The 15,378-nt window shown below is 64.2% G+C and overlaps 1 protein-coding gene across 6 annotated transcripts in view; it reads right to left on the bottom strand.

The window, feature by feature from the left end:
• PKD1 (polycystin 1, transient receptor potential channel interacting) overlaps positions 1-15,378 on the bottom strand; it is a 49,641-nt gene that overhangs the window by 10,824 nt on the left and 23,439 nt on the right. For 5 of the 6 annotated variants that reach the window (XR_010115829.1, XM_055243165.1, XM_055243166.1 and 2 more), the window contains exons 15-30: positions 11,703-15,322; positions 11,334-11,483; positions 10,268-10,411; positions 9,861-10,140; positions 9,554-9,767; positions 9,328-9,487; positions 8,510-8,662; positions 5,717-5,861; positions 3,868-4,488; positions 3,415-3,571; positions 2,982-3,234; positions 2,664-2,859; positions 1,637-1,807; positions 1,407-1,550; positions 1,102-1,312; positions 897-1,023 (exon numbers count right to left, since the gene is read on the bottom strand). Coding sequence is in view for 5 of the 6 variants with exons in the window: in XM_055243165.1 (XP_055099140.1) it covers positions 897-1,023; positions 1,102-1,312; positions 1,407-1,550; positions 1,637-1,807; positions 2,664-2,859; positions 2,982-3,234; positions 3,415-3,571; positions 3,868-4,488; positions 5,717-5,861; positions 8,510-8,662; positions 9,328-9,487; positions 9,554-9,767; positions 9,861-10,140; positions 10,268-10,411; positions 11,334-11,483; positions 11,703-15,322 (6,746 nt within the window). In the remaining variant the exon portion in view is untranslated. The remainder of the gene's footprint in view (positions 1-896; positions 1,024-1,101; positions 1,313-1,406; positions 1,551-1,636; positions 1,808-2,663; positions 2,860-2,981; positions 3,235-3,414; positions 3,572-3,867; positions 4,489-5,716; positions 5,862-8,509; positions 8,663-9,327; positions 9,488-9,553; positions 9,768-9,860; positions 10,141-10,267; positions 10,412-11,333; positions 11,484-11,702; positions 15,323-15,378) is intronic. The other variant, XM_063618381.1, reaches the window with a different exon arrangement.

Genomic DNA, 15,378 nt, shown 5'->3' with positions numbered 1-15,378 from the left:
AACTGCTTAGAAAAATTCTATCATGAAGGCTCTGAGCCTGGGCTTTTCTTTGTGGGTTTTTTTTTTTTTTTTAGACAGAATCTTGCTCTGTCACCCAGGCTGGAGCACAGTGGCGCAATCTCGGCTCACTGCAAGCTCCGCCTCCCGGGTTCATGCCATTCTCCTGCCTCAGCCTCTCGAGTAGCTGGGACTACAGGCGCCCGCCACCACGCCCGGCTAATTTTTTGTATTGGTAGTAGAGATGGGGTTTCATCGTGTTGGCCAAGATGGTCTCGAACTCCTGACCTCAAGTGATCTGCCCGCCTCAGCCTCCCAAAGTGCTGGGATTACAGACGTGAGCCACTGCGCCTGGCACTTTTTAATGTTTTATATAGATGGGGTCTTGCTATGTTGCCCAGGCTCGTCTCAAACTCCTGGACTCAGATCCGCCCACCTCAGCCTCCTGAAGTGTTGGGATTACAGGCATGAGCCACCACACCCGGCCAGGCCACGGGGAGATTTCTAACGGACTAACTCGGCCTCTTCACTTGCTATACATATACTGAGATTTTCTTCTGGAGTGCATTTCAGAAACAGGCACAGCTGCGTGCTTGCTTCTTCTGAGTTATCTGGCGTGCTGCTGTGCAGTTGTCCGTGGCGTCTGCTTAGGTTCTGTTCATGTCTGCAGGGTTGGCAGCGAAGTGCCCTCGTTCTTTCACGATTCTAGCATCTGAGTCTTCTCTCTTTCTCCCTGGTCAGTCTAGCTAAGGCTGCTCAAGTGTGCTGACCCTTCCCGAGAGCCAGACTTTGGTGGGCGCCTTTCCCTCTGGCTGCAGCACTGGAGATAGGTGGCCCCGGGCATGCAGCCGAAGCCCAGGCTCCTTCCCAGTACTCCCGGGTCCCCAGCCCCAGCCCACCTTGCTCCGGGACATCCGGAAGAGAAAGAGGATGGCCAGGTAGACGGGATAGACAACCACGCTGGACACCAGGCCAACAGCGACTGTGTCGACGCTCAGCGGGCTCAGCCTGGACGCACGCCTGGTGCTGTGTGGAGGAGAGGAGAGGCTGAGGGGCAGGAAGGGCTGGGCACGACGAGGCTGTCCCGACCCCTACGGCACCCACCTGTAGGCAGAGTCTCCAACAGCCCCGTACCACACGGCGTTGGCGCCCAGGAAGAGGCAGATGAGGAGAACGCAGCAGGTGGCCCTCTGGATGCGAGTGAAATGGCTACGAGGCGGCCGGTCCCATATGGAGAGCCAGATGTGCTTGTCAAAGAAGCCGCGCTGCAGCTCAGCCACCAGCAGGCGCCGGAAGCGTAACAGGGCTGCATCGCCTAGGAGGCAGGGAGGGCCGTACTGCAGGAGGCCACGGGGCAGGACCACCCTGCCCAACCTCCCACAGAGTGGGAACATGGAAAGAGGCCTTACTCGCGGCCAGCACCTCCTTCTCCACCAGGCCCCCGTTGGCCTCTGTCTCCACTGACAGCCAGTCATTGACCAGGAAGAAGGTGCTGCGTGCCGTCTGCAGGTCCCTGACGATGACGTGCTGCAGGAACCAGGCAGGGCTGAGCCCTGCAGAGGCGCGGGAAGGAGGTCAGGCTCGCAGAGCGCCCCAATGCGGGGGCAGAGGGGCAGAGCTTGGCAGGGTCCGCACAGACCTTTGTTGTCGTGCCACACTCGGATCTTCCACACGCTACCCAGGCTGTGTGGGGTGGCGATCCGGAAGATGTCCAGGCTGTTGCGGTGGAAGGCTCTGTCGCCGTCCAGGTGCCGGTGGCCACTCCGGCTGTCCACCCCATACAGCATGATGCCCACGTGGGCCGTGGTACCTGGGGGGCAAGAGGGAGGGGTGAGAGGCTCGGTCTGCTGCCCAACACGTGTGGCATCCCAGGCAAGTCTCTCAGCTTTGGCATCTGTGCACTCAAGGAGCCACACGGGCACTCCTGGCTTTGCACGGCTCTGCCATACACGAGGGGCTGCGATTACTGCAATTTGTCCAATAAACAGCAAGGCCGCGAGGACATGATTAAGTTACACGGAAAGAACTGTAACTTGTGACATGCAAACATGGCTGCACACGCCTCAGTCTACACCGCAACCAGTGACCCGCACTGCACACCTGTCCACGCCTCAGTCACGCCACAACCGGTGACCCGCACCACAGACCTGTCCCTCAGTTCATGCACAGACTGCAAAGCGTGAAGCTGTGTCACCTCCTTTTCTCCCAGTGACAGACCCAGGTGACGGTTTTGTTTTTTTTTTTTTTTTTTTTTTGAGACAGTCTCGCTCTGTTGCCCAGGCTGGAGTGCAGTGGCGTGATCTCAGCTCACTGCAAGCTCCGCCTCCCGGGTTCCCGCCATTCTCCTGCCTCAGTCTCCTGAGAAGCTGGGACTCCAGGTGCCTGCCACCACGCCCAGCTAATTTTTTGTATTTTTTAGTAGAGACGGGGTTTCACCGTGGTCTGGATCTCCTGACCTCGTGATCCGCCCGCCTCAGCCTCCCAAAGGGATTACAAGCATGAGCCACCGCTCCCGACCCATTCCCAGGATTAACACACGAGCCCTTCACACAGCACTGCAAAAACTGCCTTGTTCTGACGCCTACGATGAGACTCACTCCCAGAGGGTGCAACCCGCACAGCCAGTGAGAACAGGGGAGGCCCTGCCACCCTGCCACACCCCTCACCTGAGCCCCGGCCCCAGCCTGTCTTGACGAGGATCTCGTACTTGAAGCGGCCCCGCTGCCCACAGAAGGGGATGGCACGGCCCCGGCTGGCATCCAGCTGGTCCAGCTTGTGCAGGATGGCGGCCATGACCACGTAGGTCACCAGGCACACAGCGCATGTCAGCATGACGATGTAGTTCACATCCGCTGTCAGCTCCTGTGAGGACACAGCCGCCAGGCCCAGGAGGTCAGTGCAAGCTGTGCTTCTCAGGATGGAGCCGAGCCCACCCAGGCCCTCCTCAACTCTGCAGAGGCTCCCAGGAGCACAGGGTCACTCACAGGAAAGACAAAGCGGACATGGCTTGGGGGCACGAAGAGGCTGGCGCCGAAGGCAGTGAGGTGGCGGGTGAGGCAGACGGCCTGGCGGGGCGAGGTCTCCTCCAGGGGCAGCAGCCCCTCTGTCCTCCACACCATGTCCTCCTCGCTGAAGTACTGGCACAGGGACGTGTACAAGCCCACGGACACCTCCAGCGCCGACCAGCGGAAGTGGCTGGAGAGGTTCAGATGGTAACTCCCCGCTGGGTCTCTGGTCCTGGGCAGGGAAGGGGCAGTGGACGTGAGCCCAGGCTCCGCCACGTTGGATGTCAGGGTCCCAGAGCCCATACCTGGTCCAGTCCCCTCGCTGCCTGCTGTCCCCATAGGGCCAGTAACCCGGGCAATGCTGACCCATGATGCCCTGCCATGCCCTGCCAGGCCGGCCCGCAGAGCTCACCCCGGGGAAATGAAGAAGGTGTAGGGCCGGTGGTCGGCTCCCTGGAGTGACTCTGGGCGGATCCTTCTGCTGGCCGAGCAGTTGTGCTCATTGGGCCGGGGCTCCGAGTGCAGGTAGACTGCCAGGTAGGGCTCCGGTTCCTCAGACAGGTAGCGGCCTGGGGGCAGCAGGCGCAGATAACACGCCCGCCGGGAAGCTCAACCACCCGGGGGACACCCACGATGGCACTCCTGAGTCCACCCTCTGCCGCGGGCCTGGAAGGCCTTAGGAGCCTCTGTGCCAGAGGTGGCACCTGCTTCTCCATGGCCCCCAGCTCCTCTCCAGCCAGGCCCCCAGCAGCCCATGAAAGAAAAAGCAAATTTCACCAGAGACACCCACGGAAGCCCTGTGAGAAACGCCTTCCCCCCAAGAACGAGGCCAGGGGGCCACGTGTGCCCCGCCCACTGCACGCACCGTCCAGCAGCGTATAGTTGAGCTGCAGGTGCAGCCCGGCCGCAGGGTTGCTGCTGTCCAGGGTGACCACAGCACCGACGGAGGCCTGGGGCTGGACCACAACGGAGCTGGCGGAGCTGCGGTGGCCCCGGGCAGCCCAGTCCGAGTTGTTGGGCACTTTCACGGTGATGGCACGCTCTGAGGCCAGCCGCTCAATGGGGATCTGGGCGCCGGCCTGCGTCTGGAACGCCATCGAGGCCACCTTGGTGGAGACGGTGTAGTTGCTGATATAGCCGAAGGGAAAGGGATTGGAGTCTACCAGAAAGATGAGCTGCACCACGTCACTGAGGTTGGCCAGGGCCCCGCTGAAGGCCTCGGGGATGGAGAAGTGGCAGCCAGGCCTTGGGGCGCCGCCATAGCACAGCAAGCTCCGCGGGTCCGAGCGCTTGCCCTGGGCCACGATCTCCTCGCCCGCCAGCGTCAGGGGCTCCTCGTTGAGCACGCGGGAGCGCATGAGGATGCGCATGAGGGCAGAGGTCAGGTTGTAGGCCTGGGACGCCACCATCCGCGACGGTGACTCGGCTCCCAGCTCTGAGGGCTGTGGTGCCCGCACGTCGGAGCTGGCCAGGTGGATGAGGTCGCCTGCAGACACGCGTGAGGTCAGTGCAAGGAGAGGGAGGCAGAAGGAGGGTGGGGGCAGGCAAAAAGGGGGAGCCGGAGGGTGGGGGCTGGGAGAAAGGGGGAACCTGAGGGGGCAGAGAGGGAGGTGCAGGCAGAAGGGGGAAGCTGGAGAGAGAGTGGGGGAGGGGGAAAGGGATGGGGATGAGGATGAAGATGAGGGGGATGATGGGGAGAGAAAGGAAAAAGATAGAGGAAGAAGAAAGGGAAGAGAAAGAGGAGCAGAGAAAAAGGGAGCGAAAGGGAGGAAGTGGGGAAGGGGGTTAAGGGGGATAAGAGAGATAAGGGGAATGGACAAAGGGATGGGGAGGATGGGGGCGAATGGAAAAGGGGAGAGAGATGGAGAAAAGGGATGGGAATAGGGAAGGGGGAGGGGGAGGGGGATGAGGATGGGAATTGGGGGAGGGGGATGAGGATGGGAATTGGGGGAGGGGGATGAGGATGGGAATTGGGGGAGGGGGATGAGGATGGGAATTGGGGGAGGGGGGTGAGGATGGGAATTGGGGGAGGGGGGTGAGGATGGGAAATGGGGGAGGGGGGTGAGGATGGGAAATGGGGGAGGGGGATGAGGATGGGAATTGGGGGAGGGGGATGAGGATGGGAACTGGGGGAGGGGGATGAGGATGGGAATTGGGGGAGGGGGATGAGGATGGGAATTGGGGGAGGGGGATGAGGATGGGAATTGGGGGAGGGGGATGAGGATGGGAATTGGGGGAGGGGGATGAGGATGGGAATTGGGGGAGGGGGATGAGGATGGGAATTGGGGGAGGGGGATGAGGATGGGAATTGGGGGAGGGGGTGAGGATGGGAATTGGGGGAGGGGGGTGAGGATGGGAAATGGGGGAGGGGGTGAGGATGGGAAATGGGGGAGGGGGATGAGGATGGGAATTGGGGGAGGGGGATGAGGATGGGAACTGGGGGAGGGGGATGAGGATGGGAATTGGGGGAGGGGGATGAGGATGGGAATTGGGGGAGGGGGATGAGGATGGGAATTGGGGGAGGGGGATGAGGATGGGAATTGGGGAGGGGGGTGAGGATGGGAATTGGGGGATGAGGATGAGGATGGGAATTGGGGGAAGGGGAGGGGGACGAAGATGGGATGGGGCAAAGGCGAGGTGGTTGGGGGGATGAGGGAAGCAGAGGAAAAGGCATCGTGGGGCGGACGGGCGGCGTGGGGCACAGGCCACGGCACCTGTGATGTTGAGGATGCTGTCTCCGATGGCGGTGGGCGTCACGGTGCCTGCAGTGGTCTCTGCCTGCAGGATGCGCATCATGGCCTCCAGCTTGTGCAGCGTCTGCTTCAGGCACGAGCGGCATACGAGCTCCCTGCTGGGCCCCTGTGTGGAGCCAGCAGTGTCCAGCCCCGCTCCCCGCCCCACTCCTTGCACACGCCCTCCTCTCTACACAGGTCCTCACCTGGCTCCTAACCCTGGCCCACAGCTGCAGAGCCCACCTGACTGGACCCCCACAGCCTCCCCACTAAGCGTTTTCTGTGGCTCTGCCTGACCCAGGGCCTCCACCTGGGGACCACGTGATGTAGCCCACCAGCCACACAAGCCACCTCTTCACATGAGAGAGAAGGGGGAGGGGGGAGAAAAGAGAGAAGGGGGGAGAGAAGAGGAGAGAGAAGGGGGGAGAGGAGAGGAGAGAGAAGGGGAAAGAGAAGAGAGGAGGAGAGAGAAGGGGAGAGACGAGAGGGAAGCAGAGAGAAGGGGAGAGAGGGGAGGGGAGGAGAGAGAAGGGGAGGAAGGGGAGAGAGGAGAGGGGAGGAGAGGAGAGGGGAGGGGAGGAGAGAGAAGGGGGAGAGGAGAGGGGAGGGGAGGAGAGAAGGGGGGAGAGGGGAGGGGAGGAGAGAGAAGAGGGGAGAGGAGAGGGAAGGAGACAGAAGGGGGGAGAGAAGAGGGGAGGGGAGAGCAGGGGAGAGAGAAGGGGGGAGAGGAGAGGGGAGGGGAAAGAAGGGACAGGAGGGGAGAGGGAGGGGGAGGGGGAGGGGGAGGTGGGACGTGAGGGGAGGGGGAGGTGGGAGGTGAGGGGAGGGGGAGGTGGGAGGTGAGGGGAGGGGGAGGTGGGAGGTGAGGGGAGGGGGGATGTTAGGGGGAGGGGAGGGGGGATGTTAGGGGAAGGTGAGGGGGGATGTTGGAGGGGAGCGGAGGGGAGGGGGAGGGCGATGTTTGAGGGGGGAGGAGGGTGGGGGGAGGGGAGGTTGGAGAGGAGGGGGTAGGGGTAGGGGGTAAGGGGAGGGGGAGAGAGGAGGAAGAGGAGGAGAGGAGAATAGGGGGGAAGAGGAGGAAAGGAGGGAGGATGAGAGAATAGGAGAGGAGGGGGGATGAGAGAAGAGAAGAGGAGGGGGGATGAGAGAAGAGGAGGTGGGAAGGGAGAAAGGGGGAAGGGAGGAGGGGATGGGAGGAGGGGATGGGAGGAGGAAGGACAGGAGGAGAGAAGGGGGAATGGAAGGAGAGGAGGGAGAATGGAAGGAGAGGAGGTGGGGAGGGGAGGGAGGAGAGAAGGAGAGGAAGGCAGAAAGGGAGGCAGGAGAGGAGGGGAGAGGGGGAGGGAGGAGGGGAGAAGGAGGGGAGAAGGGGAGGGAGGAGAGGGGAGAAGGGGAGGGAGGAGAGGGGGGAGGAGGGGGGAGGAGGGGGAGGGGGGAGAAGGGGAGGGAGGAGGGGGAGGAGGGAGAAGGGGAGGGAGGGGGGAGAAGGGGGGAAGGGGGAGAAGGGGAGGGGGGAGGGGGGAGAAAGGGAGGGGGAGAGGAAGGGGAGGGGGGGGAGGGGGGAGAAGGGGAGGGGGAAAAAGGGGAGGGGGAAAAAGGGGAGGGGGAAGAAGGGGAGGGGGAGAATGGGGAGGGGAAAGATAGGGGAGGGGGGAAGGGAAGAAGGGAAGGGGAAGAAAGGGGAGGGGGAGAGGGGGAGAAGGGGAGAACGGGAGAAGAAGAGGGGGAGAAGGGGAGAAGGGGAGGGGGAGAAGGGGAGAAGGGGAGGGGGAGAAGGGGAGAAGGGGAGGGAGAGAAGGGGAGGGGGAGAAGGGGAAAAGGGGAGAAGGGGAGAAGGGGAAAAGGGGAGAAGGGGAGAAGGGGAGAAGGGGAGAAAGGGAGGGGGAGAGGGGGAGAAGGGGAGGGGCAGAAGGGGAGGGGGAGAAGGGGAGGGGCAGAAGGGGGAGAAAGGGAGGGGGAAGATGGCAGGGGGAGAGGGAGGGGAGAAGGGGGAGAAGGGGAGGGGGAGGATGGCAGGGGGAGGGGGAGGATGGCAGGGGGAGGGGGAGGATGGCAGGGGGAGGGGAGGAGGGCAGGGGGAGGGGAGGAGGGCAGGGGGAGGGGAGGAGGGGGTAGGGGAGGAGGAGAGGAGGGCATGGGAGGAGGGGAGGAGGAGGGAGGAGGAGGAGAGGGGGAGGGGAGGAGGGAGGGGGGAGAGGGGTGAAAGAGGGGAGGAGAGGGGAGGAGCTGGAGAGGAAGAGGGGAGGGGCTGGGGGAGGAGGATGGGAGGGATGGAGGGGAGGGGATGGGAGGGATGGAGGGGAGGGGCTGGGAGGGGGAGGAGGGGAGGGGCTGGGGGGAGGAGGGGAGGGGCTGGGGGGAGAAGGAGGGGAGGGGCTGGGGGGAGAAGGAGGGGAGGGGCTGGGGGGAGAAGGAGGGGAGGGGCTGGGGGGAGGAGGGGGGGAGAAGGGGGGGAGAGGGGGGGAGAAGGGGGGGAGAAGGAGGGGAGGGGAGGGGAGGGGAGAGTGGAGGGCACAGAGCAGCATCTTCTCGGTCCCTCCCCACATCTGGGCCCCTCTTTACACCCTGGGTCCCCCGAGAGGCACCCTGGGTTCACACAGGACTGCAGAATGGCTGAGGCTACTAAGGCAGGTCAGTGACCGAGGAACACCATGGCAGGAAGGAGCCTAGGCTGGAGGCTCAGCTCCTCGGCCAAGCTGCCTGTCTGCCCTTGGGGGCTGAACCCAGTGCCCTGGCAGGCATGCAGGGTGGGGCGAGCATGTGGAGCCACCCTACCATGCACTGGGCCAGCGCAGCAGCGATCTGCTGGATGTCATCCACAGTGTGGACCCGCAGGGACACCAGGGTCTCCGTGATGTTCTTGCGTATCTGGGCTCGGCGCTGCCGCTCGTGCTTGGGCTCTGCCGCCATGTCCAGGGCCTGCTCGTACTGGGGCAGGCAGGGGGCACAGCAAGCTGTCAGCAGAGCAGGAGACCAGCAGGTGCCCACGACTCCTGGGGTGCAGTTACGTGCTAGACGCTGCGTGATGTGGGCACTGACCCACAACACTGAGCTCTTTTTTTTTTTTTTGAGACGGAATCTCGCTCTGTCGCCCAGGCTGGAGTGCAGTGGTGCAATCTCGGCTCACTGCAAGCTCCGCCTCCCGGGTTCACGCCATTTTCCTGCCTCAGCCTCTCCGAGTAGCTGGGACTACAGGCGCCCGCCACCATGCCCGGCTGATTTTTTTGTATTTTTATAGAGACGGGGTTTCACCGTGGTCTCGAACTCCTGACCTCGTGATCCGCCCGCCTCTGCCTCCCAAAGTGCTGGGATTACAAGCGTGAGCCACCGCACCCAGCCAAGCTGTTTCTTCATGGGCAAAACAGGGTAAGCACAGGGGCCCTCCGGGGCAGGGGCTGCCTTGTGGAAATCAGATGCCACAGAGGGCCCGGTGGGTGTGGCTGCTGGGAGCGGAGGGTCGGGGTGCTGCTTCAGGGTCACTGGGATTTGTCTCTGGGGCCCACGATGAGCCCTCTGCAAAACTCCAGGCAGGGTACAGTTCTTGGTCCCCAGCACACATGCAGATGTGAGGTCCCCTCCCAGCCTGCACTCACCTCGTTCAGCACAGTGACCAGGGCCAGTGAGTACTCGATGACGTGCTGGGGGTCGGCCTGCCGCAGCAGCCCCGGGAGCACACTGGCGGTGAGCCCGTGCAGCCAGACCGTGAGCCCTGTTGCACTGCCGTTGGGCTCTGGGAGGGTGATGGCCAGAGACCTACGAGTGGAGGGGAGTGGTGAGCAGGTGGCAGTCTTGGGGGTGCCCTCCCACAGCCTGACTCACCTGTTGAGGGCAACCACGGCGGCTCCCAGCTGGTCCTGCACCACCACGGCCAGGCCCACCTCGAAGTGTGGCCTGAAACCCGGGGGCAGCACGGCTCCATAGGTGGAGAGGCTGCCCTTGTAGACACAGAACTCCTCGCAGTGGCCCTGGCGACAGCGCCGTAGCAGCAGGGCGTACACCAGCGGGGCACCAGCGTCCTCCGCGTCATGCCAGCCTGAGGGACGGTCCCCACGGCATCATGGGAGGGCTCCGCGACGTCACGGAGTCGGGGGATCCCGCTGCACCCCCCATGTAGGCCTGCACTCACCCGTGCATTCAAAGTGCACCTTGGTGGTGAGGGCGTGCACAGCGCCCAGTGGGAAGAGGCGGCAAGAGCCCCCCAGCGGTGGGCGGTTGGGGGACAGGCGGATGGAGGCGCAGCCCTCCTCCTCGCCAGAGTGGCCCAGCACCGTGAGCGTGAAGGTGTATCCCTCGCCGTCCCGCAGCACGCCCCGCCGCAGCACCAGTCGCATGCCTGCACTGCCTGTGGATGTGGTGGTCTCATCCAGCACCAGCGTCTTGTTGCTGAAGGTCCGTGCAGCCCACCGCTGCAGGCAGAAGGGGTGGTGAGGGGGCGCAACCCTCTGCCCTGTCAGCCCCACTTCTGCCTGCAGGCCCCGTCCCCTCGGCCATGGGACCCACCCCCACCCCGCCCACGCCCCACGCAACACTCACTCCTCGCTTGGAGCCACTGCTACAATTGAGGCAGCGGCCCTCCAGGTACACATAGGAGCTGCGGCTCACTTCGTACACGGCCTGTGCCTTGCAGGACACGCACTCCAGAGACACAATGGGCACCCGGCCACTCCGGATCAGCACCTGGTGTGGGACTGGGGTTACCTCCAACACAGGTCCCCTTGGCCTGCTGGAAGGTCTGGGGGACCCGTGGAGGAGGCTGCTCCCAAACTCCAGGTTTCCCAGGGGCCTGGCCACCGCCGGTGAGCTCAGCCCCTCGCAGGATACGCATCTGGTTTTCCACCTCCCAACCTGGGCAGCGGAAGGGCATACACAGGGCAGAGGACACTGGGGTGTGTGTTCTGGTGCACTGGACCCAGCTGGAGCCTGGCAGGAGGCAGGCAATGCTCACTGAGGGCCCCTGGGGGGGTGCATGTGGGAACGGACATATGTGTGGGCGTGAGGACCACAGTTGCCACGCAGGCCTGACTCACAGACTCCTGCAGCCCTGGGCCGGGGCCTGGGTCAGGAGGCTGAGCCGGGATGGAACCTGCTCCCACACCCTCCCCTCAGACGACCCCCAATCAGGCCAGCTGAGGAAAGCAGGGACTGGGGAACAGACACCCGCTTTAGGGCACCAGCAGGTCCCGCCTGACAGCAGCAGGAGCAGCCACCACGGGCTCAGGGACACCGAGCCTCCTGGCCGGTCCAGAGGGGAGCGTGAGGGTGAGAACCGGCCCACCGCATCCAGCAACAGGGACATGGGCTGGGGATAGTGGCTGCCTCCGGGGTGGGAAGGGGCTCTTCCTCACTGTTGGTGTTGTTGGGGGACTGTGTAGCTTTTGTCAATCACTAGAGCATATGTGGCTTGAAGACTGTACATGGAACTGTGACAGGTTTGGAAAGAAGCAAAGCTGAAGCAGGCTGTTGTGTTAAATAAAATTTGCATCAAAAATAGAAAGGGGAGAGCGTACGGCCTCCACGAGCACTAAAATACAGAAAATCGTAGATGAGCGGGGACGCTGGGCTGTCCGAGGCATGTGGCCGAGGGGCGGGCGGCACCCACCGTCTGGTTGGTGGCCTCCTCCTTGCGGCCGGCCTTCCACACGGTGAGGCTGAAGGTGTACTCCACGCCGGCCACCAGCCGCTCCCGCGGAATGGTGACCATGCTGCTCCCGCGGGGCCCAAAGTTCAGTGCACACCCGCCAGCCTCCCTCTGCAGGCCGAGAACAAGGGGCGACGTGGCGTGAGAGCCCCACCCAGTTTCAAAGCAGAGCACGGCCCAGGAAACGGCGCGGGGGACCCCCTCCCCATGCTGGGACGGGGCACACCAGGCACTGAGGACGGACCAGCCCTGGAGGTATGCTGGGTGTTCCCTGGGCTCATGGGTGCGGACAGGTGAGGGGCAGGGAAGACGGCCCTGCCACGCGCTGACCTGTGTCGAAGCCACACAGGCCCAGTGGAAACCGAGTGGCGTCTGGTCGCCGTCCTCCAAGTTGGGGTCGTAGGACTCACTCCCATCCAGCACCAGGTCCTGTGTGTCCGACCACACGCGGTATGAGCCACCCTCAATGATGGGCACGAGGCGCTCGGGGGCCACCGTCACGTTGGCCTGGATGCTCCGTGCCAGTGGTGTGTCCCCAAATGACACGACAAACACAAAGCAGTAATGCCCCACAGGCAGCGCCAGCCGCGGCAGCACCAGCTGAGGCCGGCTCACGTCCACGCCGGGCAGGGCCACACGCGCCGGGCGCCCCGGCCGCTGGCAGCTGGCAGTGCGGTACACCTCCCAGCGGTACTCAGTCTGGTAGGTGACGCAGTTGCGCAGGTCAACGTGGGCCTCCAGGTAGTTGCGCTGGGAGCGCCGCATCAGCACCTGCAGGGGCAGGACCACGTCCACCTCCGGCTCCCGGCAGGCCAGCACCTGGACGGTCACCGTGGCCTGCGCCACAAAGAAGCTCACCAGGTTGGAGGCGTTCACCTGCACGCGGTAGTCCCCAGGACTCAGGTAGGAGTGCTCGGCCCTGGGCTCATCTGTGTCCTGCCCTGGGGACCCGTCCCCAAAGTCCCAGTGGTAGGCCACACGACGGGGGCTGGGGCTGGTGGCGGCCTCAAACTGCGCCGAGCGGTTGGTGAAGCAGGGGCCGCTCCGCAGGGCCACATACTGGACGGCGTCCTGGACCTCCAGCACCAGTGTGCGGTTCTCGCTGCCCAGGGCGTTGAAGGCGCGCACCTGGATCTCCAGCAGCCCCGCAGCCACGGGCGTGTAGGTGACGTCGCGGCCCGACAGGATGACCAGCGAGTCGCCCTGGACCTTTTGCAGCGAGAAGTACCAGGCGTAGGCGACCCGAGAGCCGCGCTGCACGCGGGCTGTGAAGTTCCTCTCAGTGCCCGTGGCGATGCCAGGCTCACAGCAGTTGGGCACCTGCAGCCCGCTCACGGCCTCCAGCACCACGATGCGCACCTGCGCCTGGGCCCAGCTCACGTGGTTTTTGCCCTGCACGCTCACCACATGGTCTCCGACGCGGGAGAAGCTGTGGGAGAAACGGGGACCGGGGAGCACCTCGGGGCTGGCCCCGCCGACCTGTAGGCAGAAGGTGACGGCTGAGCCGGCAGCCAGCAGGATCTGAAAATGGACAAGCTGCCCGGGCGCCACCACCTTGCTGCTGGCCCACAGCACCAGGCCCACGATGGGCTCCTCCACCGTGAGGTTGTGCGTGGCTGAGACCCAGCTGACTGCGTTGGAGGCATTGAGCTGGATGGAGAAGGTGCCAGCATCCGGGAAGACCACAGTGACATGAGGGCCACGCTTGCTGCTGCCACCGGGCACAGCCCAGCACCAGCTCACATTGGTGCCCGTGGCCAGCTGCCCCCAGAAGGGCACAGAGGACCCAGCCGCCACAAAGCTGCCTCCCGGCTCGCTGGCCCTGATGCTGAGGCCACTCACAGGCACCTGCACGTCCACTTCCACGGTGGCGTTGGCCGAGCCCAGCGGGTTCCCTGCCATGATGGTGACCAAGTACAGGCCGGGCATGGGGAAGCTGTGGGTGGTAAACGACTCGGGGGTCTCCCAGCTCAGCCCCTCCTCCAAGGACCAAGTGTATACGACACCACTGCCACCAGCCAGCTCGGCACTGAGGGTAACACTTGTGTTGACGGCAGCTGGGTTCGGGGACGCGGCCACCATCAGCCACCCCACAGGCTCCACGAACTCCACGGTGCAGTCGGCCCAGGCGCTGCCCAGCATGTTGGTGGCCCGCAGCTGCACATGGTAGGTGCCAGCCTCGGGCGCGGTGAGCGAGAAGCCTTTCCCGCTGCCGGCCAGGGCCAGGCCCGTGTCCCCCCAGGCAGTCCAGCTGTAGGAGATGTTGGTGCCATCCCTGACCATGGCCTGCAGCTGTACCGTGTGGTTGGTGGGGAAGTAGCCGCCACCGCCCACCACATGCAGCCCCTCTATGAGCTGCAGGACGTAGACGAAGATGCTGTCCTGGGCAGAGCCCACCTCGTTCTCAGCTGTGACGATGATATTGAAGGTGCCCACGGAACGGAAGGTGTAAGAGATGGTAGGACCCCCAGGGATGGGTGTACAGCGATCACAGAGCACCCAGGAATAGCGCACATCACTGCCAGCCTCCAGCGAGGTGCTGAAGCTCACGCTCCCATTCAGGGGCACCACCGTGCGGCTGGCGTTGACGACGAGCCCCCGCACGCGCCGCTTGACCAGCACATTGAGCCAGGCCTCGCTGCGACTCACCTCATTCCAGCCGGCCACCCTAACGGTGAAGTTGCCTGTGCTATTATAAGTGTGGGTGACCTCCGGACCCTCGAACTGCCCACCGTCCCCCAGATCCCACAAGTAGCTGGCGGGGCGCCCACGGCCCACAGCAGAGAACAGGTACGGCTGCTGCAGCTCCAGCACAAGGGAGCCATTGACCTTGATGTCCGTGACCACCACAGGCTCCTGCACCTCCACCAGGGCTGAGTCATTGGCAGCAGAGACGTTGTTGGACGCGGTGACTGTCACAAGATAGGAGCCTGTGTCTCGGTAGAGGAACGTCACCTCAGGGCCCCCAGCACTGGCGGGGGCGGCTTCCTCGGTGCCAAAGTCCCAGGCGTAGCGGTAGGGGAACGGGGGCCAGGCACATGCCACCAGCCGGGCCTCGTCCCCGAGCTGCACAAACTGCCTCTCAGGCTGCAGGGTGACATTGCCCACCTCTGGCTCCACGCAGATGCTGGTGAAGTAATGCGCCTTGTTCACGTGGCTCGACAGCACTAGCGCCAGGGGGAACGTGCCGCTCCGCGTGAAGTTGTGTGTCACCATCGGGCACCCCCGCACGGTCGTGTTGGAGGAACCGTCCCCAAAGGTCCAGTCGAAGAGGTAGTGGGCCGGGTTCCCGGTGACGTAGGCTGTGAGCCGCGCATCAGGCTGCATGGGGATGCAGGCGGCGGGCTCGATGCGCAGTACCTCCAGGACGAAGACCAGCACGTACAGGCTCCGGGCCAGGTGGCCGGCGGGGCTGGCCGCACACACAGTCACTGTGCAGTTCTGTGCCCGCAGGTACACATGCTCTACTGTGGCCTCTGGGCCCGACAGCACGGTGCCGTCCCCCATGTCGAAGGTCCATGTGATGTTGTCGCCCGTCTGCACCGCGGCGCTGACCACCACGGGGGCGCCCTGCTCCACGGACAGGCTCATGTCCACGCTGAGCCCGCGGAGCTCCTCGAAGACGCGCACATCTGCCTGGGCCGCCGCACCGCTCACCGTGTTGTTGACCTCCAGGCGCACGTGGTAGGTGCCCCTCAAGGCGTAGGTGTGGTTGGCAGCCGGCTGGCTTTGGGTCAGGACGGGGGAGCCATCCCCAAAGTCCCACGTGTAAAGAACACCCCCGGGCGAGGGCAACGGGTGCGGGTAGAAGGTGACGGGCCGGCCGGCCACGAGGACGCCGTCGCTCACACCCACAGCCACGGAGGGCAGGGTGGCGCGCACACTCACAGGCACCTGCTGCGTCAGGTTCTCGAAGGCATTGGATGCCAGCACGGTCAGCATGTACTCACCTGTGGGGACAGGCCCAAGTGGGGCGGCCGCGGCACCCCCACCTGCTCCCCACCTG

This window comes from Symphalangus syndactylus, chromosome 14, assembly GCF_028878055.3.
Source record: "Symphalangus syndactylus isolate Jambi chromosome 14, NHGRI_mSymSyn1-v2.1_pri, whole genome shotgun sequence".
Classification (NCBI taxonomy): Eukaryota; Metazoa; Chordata; class Mammalia; order Primates; family Hylobatidae; genus Symphalangus; species Symphalangus syndactylus.
Note: the sequence above shows the minus strand (reverse complement) of the source record. Positions and strands in the feature narration are given on the sequence as shown.